The following is a 13,774-nucleotide window of genomic DNA, read 5'->3' on the forward strand; positions in this document are numbered from 1 at the left end:
TAGTATTTTAGAAGTAATGTATTTGAAGTATTTGGTGCTTTGTAACACTGATTTATGACCAACATAAATCCACAAAATCACAAATAAATTCCCTAGGGACGTTTTTCTAACATGTACAGATCTCCACAACCTTAACTTCATTCAAGCTTTAAAAACTGGTTTCGAAAAACTAAATCTTCAGAAGTCTGTCATTCTCAAACTTTTTGGTCTCAGAACTCCTTCTAAACTCTTAAATATTACTGAAGTCTCCAAAACTTTGTTTGTGTAGGTTATATGTTTTGATATTTACCATATTAAAATTTATGACAAACTGTAATTGTTTTGTTTAAAAATAGTAAATTATTATGTCAACATAAATTAACACTTTATGAAAAATGATTTTCCAAAAATATAAACAAAAAGTTTAATGAGACACCATGTCTTACATTTTTGTGAATATCTAGGTTAAAAGAAAACAACTAGAGTCTCATACTTAATTCTACATTCTATCTGTTTGCAACATGTGGTTTGGGCTGAAGCATAGAATATCTAGTCTTACAAAGATACGTGGCTAGAAAAGGAAGAAATAATTTGTCTTTCAGTCAATTGTGGGTATTCTTTGATACTGTATCAAACTTGACAAGTGGCAATTTCTTATAAGTCAGTGGCAGTGTAAAATCTGAAACCATATTGATAAACTTTCCATACACTTATTACAGGTGTATCTCAAACTTTGAATGGATCTTTTTACTGCTGCATGATTTTGTAACATGAGCTGGTTATCTGACAACTACTGGTTCACTGAGTTATCACACAGATCTTCCAAATGTTGGCACATTTTGTTATAATACAGTATCAAATCCTATTTATTAGTATCATATCCATCTCATCAAAAAAGTAATTATTAACAAACAATCAAGTTCACAGAAATAAACTTGAGTTTTCCAAAATTCTAATTTTCACTGGAAAACCCAAATTTTATCATTGGTAGCAAATACTGTTAGGCTTTTTTCCTTAAGTGATAGGCTCACTTAAATCTTTTTTTTTTTTTTTTTTTTTTTTTGAGAAAATATTTGCACTTAAATACATGAGTCTCTCAATAACCATAGTTTGTCAGTTGTTCTTTCAAGTAAAAACACTCTTTCACAAAAATAGCATTTAGTTCACCTTGCAACTCACACAACTGCACAATTGGAAAAGAAATTTTTTTAAAGATAATCATCTTGTTTATAGTATGACGTAGAAATTGCTTCATTAAAGCATACTTCCCATTTTGTCACAAAGAATATTACAAAGACATAGCAGGAACTGCAAATTAAATACGAGACAGCACTTCACATCCACTAGGATGGCTATAATCAAAAAGAGGGGTGCCTGGGTGGCTCAGTCAGTTAAGCATCCGACTTTGGCTCAGGTCATGATCTCACCATTGGTGAGTCCAAGCCCCACATCCAGCTCTGTGCTGACAGCTCGGAGCCTGGAACCCACTTTGGATTCTGTGTCTCCCTCTCTCTTTGTCCCTCCTCCACTCACACTCTGTCACTGTCTCTCTCTCAAAAATAAATAAACATTAAAAAATAATAAAAAAAATTAAAAAAGATAGTAACGGGTGTTGGTAAGAACGTAAAATGGTGAAATGGTGCAGCCGCTTTGGAAAAAGGTTGGTAAGCAGCTCTTCAAAATGTGAAACATAGTTACCAAACAATCCAGCAATTCCACTCCTTAGTATATACCCCAAATAAATAAAAACATGTCCACATAAAAACTGTCCTCAAATGTTCACAGCAGCATTATTCACAATAGACAAAAGGTAGAAACACAGTCTGTCAACAGGTAAATGAGTAAAATGAGGTATATCTATACCATGGAGTATAATTCAGCCACAAAAAGGAATGAAATACTGGCCCAGGCTACAATACAGATGAAACTTGAAATTATTATATTAAATGAAAGAAGTTAGACACAAAGAAGCCACAAAATGCATGATTCCACTTATCTGAAATAATCGGCAAATCCAGAACAGGCAAATCCAGAGACAGAAAGTAGATTAACAGTTGCCAGGGGTTAAGAGGAGGGAGGGAATGAGGAGTGACTGCTGATGGGCATGGGTTTTTTTTTTGCTTTTTTTTTGTTTTTTTTTTTTTTGCGGGGTGATGAAAATGCTCTAAAATTAGATGGTGATGATGGCTGTACAAGTGTGATTACATTAAAAAAAAACAACAACACTGAATTATATACTTTAAAGAGTGAATTGTGAACTTTACGGTATGTGACTTGTACTTCAGTAAAGCTATTTTTTTAAAAAAGACATGCAGCACTCGAGTCAAGATTTAGTAAAAATAACTATTTTGACTGGTTCATCAAGGTCATTCTTCAGTGAAAATAGCATTTTTCTTTAACTGCAAGCACATGGTCATGAAGAATACAACAAGCCTGGAAGTGGTACGACTTTCATTTTTGCCAGGACAGAAGCCATTTTAGCCACCATCAGGGAAATGTCAACATGATGAAAAAGGCAAATAACGTCAGTATTATGAAAAGTGGTGTCCTTGACATCAAGGACCTCTGAGAGGGTTTCTGGGATCCCCCAGGGATCCACAGACCATGCTTTTATAATGGCTGCTCTAAACCACTGCTTCAGGAGGCTCAAATGCAATTAAAGTCTTGCCAAGTACAGATCTGAGGCTTCAGAACAATTCTGATTTTCTAAGCATGTATGACAAATTTCTTCAAAGAAAAAAAGTAATATCTATGGTGATGGGAATTACTTCAAAAAATTAAATTCAAGTGTCCTAATGTAAGAATTTGGAATCTTTGACTCACTCAGGTTATAATAGTAGTACAATCAACACAATAACCCAAATACAAAATAGAAGAGTAAAACTAAGGATTTAGTGCACATGAAAACACTCAATAAAACGTTATCTAAAGAACATTAAAGTAATAATGATACCATCTCTTTTACAACTGTTTAATTTCTACACAACATTCGAAAAATAGACTTCCGAGATTTCTACCCATACTATCAATAACCATGTATCTAGCATGGTTAAATTTAATGCTCAGCTACACACCTGTAAGAATAAACTATCACAAAATCAAAGAATTTTAGGTCTGGAAGGCACCCTAGATATAGTCACCTAGTCCAACAACCCCATTTTATATAATGAGAAAACCAAGTTTGCAAGAGAAAAAGTAACTTGGCCAAAATCACAGCTAGGTAGTAGGGGAGACAGTCTTGGCTCCCAGTGCTATGTTTTCACCATGCCAACCTAATTCCCCAACCAAAAATAATGCATAAAACATGTAACTTACATCACACCAAGCACAACCAAGACACCTTACCTGCCAAATAAAAATTCTGTAATGCCACCAATCAACACCAATCAAAGGTGAAAACAGATATAAAATTGGAGAAAAACTACAAACATACTTGGCATAATGGAGAAATGAATCCTTGACTTCAAAACTTTTCAGTGAAGAACAATCTGGAAGACACTTTGATGTCTACCTTTCATACAAACATAGGGAAATGTATCATCACCTTTAAAGATACCCAGATACTGAAAACACCTTAAACCAAAAAATATCCCTACATGTTAACAAATCACTGATCTATGGCATGACATGACTTAAGACTCACCTGCAGGACTGTCAGCATTCTCTCCTGGGTGTAGCTGTATACCAGTAGAATCTATAGAGTTCACTGTAACTGTCTGTAGATTTGGCAACTGACCAGTGCTTAGACTAACTGGAGTTGAAGTCAAGGCTCCACCTGCTGCAACTTGACCAAGCGTGAGTGTCTGAACAGGCGTCAAAGTTATTTGCTGGGCAGCAGTATTCTGTATTTGTAAATTCTGCAAGTTCTGGACCCCTTGTACTTGAAATGTTTGCCAAGTTATCTGTCCAGAAGGGGTCACTGTCTGTGCCTGAATTAAAAAGGTTCCAGGATTCAGCTGCAACTGAAGATTTTGCAAAGCCTGTTGTGATATATTTTGACCACTGGCTTGCACACCATGGATTGTCTGTGGTGTAATACCTTGCACAATTTGGGCTTGACTGGTTGGCTGCTGAGACTCTTGAAGTTGTAGATGTTGTACAACAGGCTGAGCTGTAGAAACCTGAATATTCTGAGCCTGTGTCTCTTCAGAAACAGGCGACTGGATATAATTTCCCTGAAGATCTGAAGAATGGACTTGCCCACTAGAAGTAGTCAAGCTATTTGTGTTTTGTTGTAATATACCTGTACTATCTATAGTAACAGGCAACTGTGATGAAGAAGATGTTGGCACAAATAAATCTGTATCAGTATTCGTTTCATTAATATCAGGAGAAACCCGCTCACCAGTCCTTTCTGAATTGTCTGAACTATCCATAGCTTGTCCTGTGTTTATCAAATGTCCATCGGCATTAATGCCTGCAGTCATTGTCTGAGAACTGCCCGAGAGTCCCAAAGAATCTAGATCGACACTATTGATTGGTACAAAGGTAATATTTCCTGGCAGACCAAGAGGCACATTCGCAACTACTTGGGTTTGGCCAGGAAAAGATGAACCACCAATTGCAACTCCCTGAACCTGGACTTGACCAGTCTGTGGTATGAGATTCTGGATATTAGCAGGAGGTGTTCCAGAGGCAAGCAAGGTCTGATTAGAGCCAGGAATGATCTGAATTTGACCACTTTCTTGATTTATACCCCCATTATCTGAAGAGCCTGTGAAACCAATCTGAACTTGCTGACCATCTGTTGACTGAATCTGTGGTATTACTTGATATTGAACATTGGACACTGTACCATTTGATGAATCTGATCCTGGTGCAACTGAAAATATTTGCTGATTCTGCAAATTCTGAAGGGGAAGGACATACTGCCCACTCGAAGTAGCAGCACTTGGAATCTGTACTAGATTACCAGCTTCATCTTTTATAGTTGTAGGTGTGGCTGACAAAACCTCCCATCGGTTTGGTGCTCCTCCTAACTGTGCAGAAGCCAAATCGCCTGTCTGGATAAAGAAAACAAAAAATGTTATGCGATATATGTCTGTGAAATATTTGAATCAATCCTCAAAAAAATCTTAAAAACTGACATAAATCCTACTACCTGAAATTAAAAGTTCTCTTAGTAACACAGTAGACTTCAAATACTGAGACAGTACTATATAAACCATAATATTTACTATTATTTCCAATTTTGTTAATTATTACAAAGATAACCCATGCTATTTGAGCAGGAAAAAAATTCAGAGTATTCTTTGTTTTATGACCACAAACTGGTCTTCTATTCCCTCACCTATGATCTCTAATCCATACAGTTAAATAAATAAAAATACAGGTGGCTTGAAAAGATTATGAACTGCTCAAACCAAACATTATCACAAACACTGAGGAGTTCAAAAAATATATATACTAAAATACGTATCACTAAATCAGGTACATTATATTTGTGTACAAAAAGGAAACATAACCAGTACAGTGTTATCAAATCACCTAAATAAGAAAAATTAAGATTTGTGTATTACTGCTATAAACCTTAAGTCAAACTATTAAAGCTCCCCTTTTATGGCACATATTAATGTCCTCCAGAGTAAACTCTTGGCTAGGACTATTCCATTAGCAAGCCATCATATTCTTTACTTTTCCCATGAACTACAAAAAAAATATGAGACCTTAAAATTTTTTAATGAGGAAAGATTATTGCCCTGTGACCACATGGCAAAGTCACTCCACCTGAAAGGTTTTTCCAGAATCTAAAAGCTGGAGGATACAGACATGATTTTATCTACCACTCTATTTATGTTTGCAGGAAAATGACAGACATATACATTGTGTATTCTGTTATGTAACAGAATTTAGTTATCATCCTCATATTTTACAGATTGAGCAACACAGGAAAGCAGAAAGCAATAAAATCTTACACATCCACATGAAAGGGCAAAATTTTTTAAGAAAATAAAGGTAATGTCTCACATTGGAGCCGTTCTTTTAATGCCAAGTACTATGATAGTGATTTATGAGATTATTATCATCTACTCCTTACAACAATTTTGTAAGGTAGGTGTTACCACTATTCTCATTTCACAAATGAAAAACTGAGAAAAATCACACAGCTATCAAATGGCCAAGATAGGATTTAAAACTAGGCCAAGTCTAACTACAGAACCTAGGCCTTTAATTCATACCAAACTTGTCTCCCACTAAGATCAAGGGTATAAAGACACAGAGAATAAGACCTGATATGAATTACCCTCAAAATAAAGTCATTCCTATGCCACTTCCTTCTCCATCTATATGTGAATTCCTATGACTATGCTTATCACTAGACAATGAAAACATAAGCAAATATAGTCCAGCATTCTCAACCTAGGACCCATGCTTGGGCTTCAAGGGATCTCTGAATCCTCTAAAATAACACAGCAACTTTTTGAGAAAGTACAACTGGGGAGCAGAAGGATAATCTAGGGTTACACTGTATTCTCAAAGGAGGTCTATGACCATAAAAAACGGTTAAGACATATACTGTTCTCTCAGTGTAAACCAGTCCACAAAACTTAATGCAAATATTGTAGAACCAGATTTTAAAAGTTTCTTAAAGAAACTCACTACCTAATTCTCATGCAGACGCATAGTTGAAAAGCATGTATTTCAATGGATGAACCACAGTTTAATAACTCAATTCAAGGCATTTGAGCATATGTGCCAAGTTGAAATAAGCATGAGTAAGCACATGAAACACACACTCTCTATTTTAAATGGTTCACAGTTTATCCAAGCAGACACAGAAATACATGCTACTACTATGTGAATATAGGTGTGCACTAGCCATAGAAGGGGAACATAGAAGATTGGGGGGGGGGGGGGGGGGGAAGGTATCACATGAGATATTTAAAGTACTCTTAGAATAAATTTATGATTTCACTGTAGGCATCTAGGAAAGAGAGATAGGGGCATTAATAAAGGCATAAAAAAATATTCACAAACAAAAGGAAATTCTAAAGAATGGACAGTTTGTGGAGTTCAAGAGAATCCAGAAAAGGCTCATATTCATAGAGAAAAGTAATGGGGAACAAGACATTTTTATCAAGGCCTGTCGTTAATGGCTTTGTAGATCCTGCTAAGGAGTTTGGACTTTATCCTGCAGATAATAAATGAAAGCTATAAAAGGTTTTTAAGCAAGTGATGCAATCAGGATCTGTGTTTTATAAAGATAAACTAAGGCCCAGTGAAGGAGACTGAAAGAAGGGCGGAAGAGACTAAAGACAGATAAACTGTGGGACCCAGTACAAATGTGTAAGCTTCAACTAAAATAATCATCTTTTAAATACAAACATTTAAACTTATCAAACTTAAATTACTAAAATGAAGACCAGTCATTAAAGTTGCATGTCATTCTTCAACTTCTATCTGGTATAGGAATTATAAGCTTAAGTCATCGTTCTCAATATCTGAGTAATAATTCATGTTTCAGTTCAGTCTCTTGGCATCTTAAATAATCTAAAGACATTTACATCTAGACTTTATACTGAAATCTACACTAAAATATGTCTAATATCCAATCTTCATCTTCCTAAGGTTGTTGTTCACCTCTGAATTTTGACCAGCATTAAATTTACAATTATTCAACTTATATCAAAGAATACAGTATCTCAGGTACAGAGTGTTTTATCATACTGGCATTTTATCTTTTTTCATTCTTTAAAAAAAGTCAAATTTATGGCATCTGAAGTTTTTTTTTTTTTTTACAAAATAGTAATAAAGGCAAATAATCAACCATCAGTGAACAGCTTTTTAGTCAAGAAATTCCTTGAAAATAAATATAACTACTCAAATGACAAATCTGACTAAGTACTATCCAAGGATCCAGAAGTTAAATAAAATAAATTGTGGTACCACTTTTCCCAAAAATGCAGGTCATTAATTGAAGGGAAATCCCCAAACGTTAAGTAACACAGCATGATGCATCTGAACTTTTTGAATAAACCTAAGGAGAAATGCATACATAAGAAATATTTATGAAGCACAAACCCAGAGGGAAGAAAAACAGCAACAAATAATTTAAGCAAGAGACAGGCAAAAGGGATCTTTTAAACGAAATAAACTTAATTTTAAAAAATTTACCAATATTAATTTTTTTTAATAGAATTGGAGGAAAAACACTGAATCAGAAAACTATCAGACTTTCATGGTTTAAGCTACAATTATGTTTGGAGGAGGTAAGTATATTACATTATAAAGAAAAGAACTGACTTCTAGCTAAAACTGTGGAATTGTGTGTGATTTAAAGCAGGACTCAATTTTCTTATGTTAAAAATGGGGGTGGGGGGCACCTGGGTGGCTCAGTCGGTTAAGCATTCAGTTAAGCATTCGACTTTAGCTCAGGCCATGATCTTGCAGTTGTTGAGTTCGAGCCCTGCGTTGGGCTCTGTGCTGACAACCTGGAGCCTGCTTCAGATTTTGTCTCCCTCTCTCTCTGCCCCTCCCCCACTGGTGCTGTCTGTCTGTCTGTCTCTCTCTCTCTCTCTCAAAAATAAATAAACATTAAAAAAAAATTTTTTTTATGGGAAAACTGGGACACCTGAATGGCTCAGTTGGTTAAGCAACTCACTCTTGATTTTGACTCCGGTCAGGATCTCACCGATCTGGAGTTCAAACCCTGCTTCAGGCTCTGCACTGACAGGGCACAGAGCCTGCTTGGGATTCTCCCTCTCTCTTTGCCCCTCCCCCTCCCCCTCCCCTGTTTGAGCGAGAGAGCCCACACGCCCGCTCTCTCAAAATAAGTTTTAAAAACTTAAAAAAAAAAAAGGGAAAATTATTACCTCACAGGATCTTAAGAATCAAAATAAAGCGTTATGCTTTATAAACTATAAAGCACTATGCTATAAACCACTATGCTATAAAGCACTATCCTAAAATCCTATCATTATGATTACTCAGATTATGAGGACACAGCATGATTTGAATGCCTAGTACAATCCCTGGCATAAAGATCAGTAAATATTTATTGAATGAATAGTTAAAAGTATTTACTTTAAAATCGCTGCAAAGAAAATGACAGAAAGAATGGATCAATAAAACTGACCTTGAGATATTACAGTCTTCTATGAAAAACTCCCAATTTCAAACCAATTTCTTTCCATAATTCAACAGTAAGTCCCCCCAAACTTTCAGAACTATAGAGCCTTTACTAAGCCCATTCATTTGTAAGAGAAATTTCATTAGCAGCACCCCACTCAAAGAGATGACGATTCATAAAATCAAGAGACCAAAGTAAAAACATGTGATGTTAAGCTATTGGAAACACTAATGTTAGGCTTATTGGAAACACTACAGAAACAAAAGAAGAGAGACCTAAAAACACATAACCCAGGCAAGAACTAGCATTTGGTTTAGGTTCAAGATAACTCTCAAGAAAAATCCACCAGTGTTTGTCTCAGTAACTCTTCATATTCTTATCAGACAACTAACAAACACCAAGCTGACATGGAAGCTGGCATTATCGTAAAAAGTTGTAACTTGAAGGTACTCTTAGGTCTCCCTTTGTACATAAACACATAATCACACCGTAAAAAGGACCAAAACCAAGAGTAGCCCTAGGACGTTGCTATAGCAATTCATTACAAGGGCTTTCTCCAGTGCAACCAGGCATAAAAATGGAGGGGGGAGGAGCAGTTGAATGGGGGAAAAAAAAAAAAGAGGCTATCTTCTCAGATAATACCTGTGGAAGGGGGGGGGGGGGGGAAATCCATAGCACTTATTGCATAGCATTTGGAAAGGATTATTAACTTCTCAGTTCCCACAAATGGCTTTGTGAAAGCCAGAACCCGGCAAGGACAAAGTGTTACTGGAAACAAAAACAAGTGTGAAGCTAAGGTGGAAAGAAACTAAGAACGACTCAAGTTTCTTAAAATCTTCAAGGAACACTAAAGAACTCAAACCAACTTCAAATAAAAACAATTACCCAATTAACTGATCACAACTTGAAGTACAAATGAAATAAGCAAATAAATAATCCAGAAACTCCCATGAATACAGATTGGACAAATTAATGTGACATAAAGGTCTACTTCTTATATTTCTTGATTTATTTTTAAACAACTTTTAATAATAAAGTACAAAAAGGGCTTTGACATCAAACCAACTTTGGGAGTCCATGCTGTGGAACATTACAGTTGAGAATGCTTTATGATTAGACCTATTCAACACTGGTCTGAAGGTAACCAAACATTCTTGGCCAGGATCCAGAAAGAACCCCTAACATATTATAACAAATTCTAAATTCAAAATACTTAAAACAAATCTCCAGTGTAGCTCACTGGCTTTTCAATGACCTTTTAATCTTAAAATACCAAACTCAACTAGCATAAAGTTGAATTTTATGTGTACATTTCCACTTGATTTCATACACAATACTATATGCAATGTGTTACCCTGGATTAGATCCTGGAACAGACAATGGGCATTAGTGGTGAAAAAAGTAAAATGAGAATGAAGTCTGTAATTTAGTTAATAATACTGTATTATTGTTACTTTCCTAGTTTTGACAAACATGGTTATATTAACATTAGGGGAGGCTGGGTGAAGGGTATAATGTAACTCTCAGTTCTATCTTTGCAACTTTTCTATAAATATAAAATTATTGCAAAATAAAATTTTAAAAAAGCACAGCTACAAAAGCTCTTAACAGGCCTCTCATGATTCCCAGTAATTTGAGTGATTACAGTTAGATTACCTAAGCACATTTTTAAGTAGAAAAAAATGCCCATAAAAATTGCTTAAATTTTTTCATTTTCTGAGATGTACATGTCTGAAATTCATTTTTAAAATGGAAAACTAATTTTCCCACTTGCTAAGGCAAACATACTCAAGCCAGTCTTGCTAATTCTACTCGGTGAAAAAAATTTATGCATGCATACCAAACATACAAAGAAAAAAGTGCTCCTACTGATTCTAGTTCACGTTCATCTGGCGGGAAATGTGATGTCAGTAGAGATTTGGTAACTGAGAGGAGGAGTCAAAGAGGCAAGGAAACAAGCTCCCTACAAGTATATGGTCACAGGAGGATGAGACTAGAGACAGTGTTCTACTCCCAGGGCTGAGATTCCCATCTACAAGTACATATACATATACATATTTTTCACCCATAACTTCCTCCTTCACTTCTCCCCTCCCCCTCCCCTAACAGTGAGCTATATACACTTGCTAAGTTGTGGTTACAAGTTTTTGTTCTAATTGAAAATATTTTAAAAGATAAGTAGAAGCAATCTGCTTCACAATTTTACTTGTACAGTGGTTTTTTTAAGATAAACAATTTGTTTTGGCTCTATGGGCCTAGAGGAATAATTCATTAAAAAATGCTTACCAATCCATAAGTTTAAAAGTAACAATGCCTCTCACAAATATAATTTTATGCTTTTACATTTTAATCAGCTTACAAAAGCACAAAACCTAAAATACTTTCCAAGACATTAAAACTACTCATATACCTCTACAATATAATTTGAAGCACTAAAAATACAAATACAATATTTAACAATATAGCTTAACATTAGCTTCACTTTTAGTGCATAGACATACTAAGAATTTCCTGCGGACTATGCCAAATATCAAACTTTTCTGTCTATAGTGACTATTCAAAATATCTCTACACAAATCAATTCCCATAATCCACCTCAAAAAAAAAAAAAAAACTGGGAGAGGTTTTAATTTAACAAGTGAACACATCCACATGTTTAACACAACAGCGACGATTCAAACAGATAAAATTCACAACTGATTGTCTTAAAAATTTTGTCTAATTTGTATTAAGCACTCATGAAACACACTGACCAGCTCCACCCTCTGCCCCCAAACTAAAAACACTACAAACAGGATCCCATCACATTGTATCAGACCGGTAATCATAACAAAATGGAAATACAGCTCTGCCAATCATATTCAACTGTAAGTACAGTATACGTTAGTATGCATGTAAATACAATTCCTTACATGTACTTTTGTTTCTAACACTGGTATTCCATATTCAATTTCAAAAGCCAAAGTATCGTCTAAGTAACTTCGCGGATTTCAACCGTCGCGAATTAAATGTTTCACTTACTCCACTTACGAAAAATCACAAATTTAAGTCATCTGCAAAAACTAAAATTCATCAATTTAGAATGGCCACTAAAAAAAAGCACTCACAAAGTATTCACTGCTGCATACAGAAAGGTAATTCAAAGACTAAACCTTCATTCCTTTTTTGGTTTCTTTTTAGCAATTTAAGATTTAAATCAGTAAGATCTAGTAAGTTGCAGCAGAAAAAGCTCCAGGTTCAAAAACACTAGAAACTAAAGACACTGCCTCTGTAGTTGATACTATCTATGGCCGATAGGCTGTGCTTGAAAATTTTGTAGTGTTCAGCGAAGGAGTTTTCAGCACTGATATGAAATGCTCAAACATCCATTTTGGAGTCCTCCACCCCCGCCCTCTCTGACTTCATTTTGTAGTGAATTTGGATCGAGGAGCCACAGTGACAATTTAGAGAAAGCCGGGGCTGGCCTCTGATCCACAGAGGCACGCGAAGGAACCCGAAAGGGCGCCCCGGCTGCGCGATCCGTCCGTATCGCGGAAGACGCGGGCGCCCGGGAGGCCTTTTGGGCAGGCGGGCGCGCCGCAGGCCTGGGATGGCGGGCCCAGGGCCTTGGCGGGGGCGGGCCGCGCGCGCGAGACTTACCGCTCCGGCGGCGGCGGGGGCCCCGGCTGCGGCAGCCGCCTCCTCCTCGTCGTCGCCCGGCGATGGCGGCCCTATCTTGCTGCAGGTAGCGGCCAGCAGGGCGAGCGGTGACGGCTGAGTGTCCTACCCCCGATGGGCGGGTTCAGAGAGGGAGACAGGGGGAGGGGGTGGCGGTTAGGGCCGGGCCGCCGCTCGCACAGGAAGTGCGCCTCGGTCCTCGCAGGCTGCGCCCGGGCGAGCGCCAGCCCGCGCTCTCCTCCTCCTCCTCCTCGACTCCGGCTCGAGTCCTCCCGCTCGCACGCACACCAGCTCCACCGTCCGCGGGAAGGCGGGCGGCAGGCTGCGCGCCGGGCCTCCACCTTCCGCCCGGAACCCACCCCCGGGAGGGCGCACACGCTCTCACGCTCGCGCGCGCACACACACATACACACACACACACACACACACACACACACGCGGGCGCGCGCGCGCACACACACACACTCACACACACACACACACACTCACAAAAAGGCGGCGGGAGGGGGAGCGCGGGCGGGGTCGGAGCGTTGGCGCCTCGGGCGGGCAGCTCCCGGGGCGGGGGGAGGGGAGGAGAGAGGCGCGGAGGGAGGGGAGAGGCGAGGGGAGGAGAAAGCGGCGCTAGGGGGGAGCCGGGCCGGGGCTCAGCCGCTCCTCACCTGGGCCGCCGCCGCCGCCGCCGCCACCGCGCCGTTTCCGTGCTGCTGCTGCTGCTGCTGCAGATACTCGCCGTGGCCGCCGCCGCTGCCGCCGCCGCCGCCGCTGTCCACGTCCAAGGCAGCCATTTCCTCTTGTTTCACGGGCTTTTCGGGAGCTGCAGGCACAGCGCGGGGGGGTGGGGGTGGGGAGGAAGGCGGGTGGAGGAGAGGGAGGGGGCCCGCGGGCCGAGGCGAAATTACTCCGAAAGCCCGGACCGAGTCCCCTTCCCCTCCCCCACCCGCCCCCCGGCGGCGGCGGCGGCGGATCCCTCCTCCTCTCCTGCTGCTGCCCCCGCCCGCCGCTGCCTGTAACCCTCCTCCTCCTCCTCTTTCCCTCCTCCTCCTCCTCCCCGCGCTGCCCCTGCCCCCT

General features: G+C 39.0%; 1 protein-coding gene across 1 annotated transcript in view; it reads right to left on the reverse strand.

The window, feature by feature from the left end:
* The window catches only part of SP3 (Sp3 transcription factor), a 60,695-nt gene that overhangs the window by 46,438 nt on the left and 483 nt on the right, over positions 1–13,774 (reverse strand). The window contains exons 2-4 of the mRNA XM_045480238.1: positions 13,366–13,520; positions 12,689–12,811; positions 3,623–4,982 (exon numbers count right to left, since the gene is read on the reverse strand). Coding sequence (XP_045336194.1) covers positions 3,623–4,982; positions 12,689–12,811; positions 13,366–13,520 — 1,638 coding nt within the window. The remainder of the gene's footprint in view (positions 1–3,622; positions 4,983–12,688; positions 12,812–13,365; positions 13,521–13,774) is intronic.

The sequence above is a fragment of the Leopardus geoffroyi genome, chromosome C1, assembly GCF_018350155.1.
Source record: "Leopardus geoffroyi isolate Oge1 chromosome C1, O.geoffroyi_Oge1_pat1.0, whole genome shotgun sequence".
NCBI lineage: Eukaryota > Metazoa > Chordata > Mammalia > Carnivora > Felidae > Leopardus > Leopardus geoffroyi.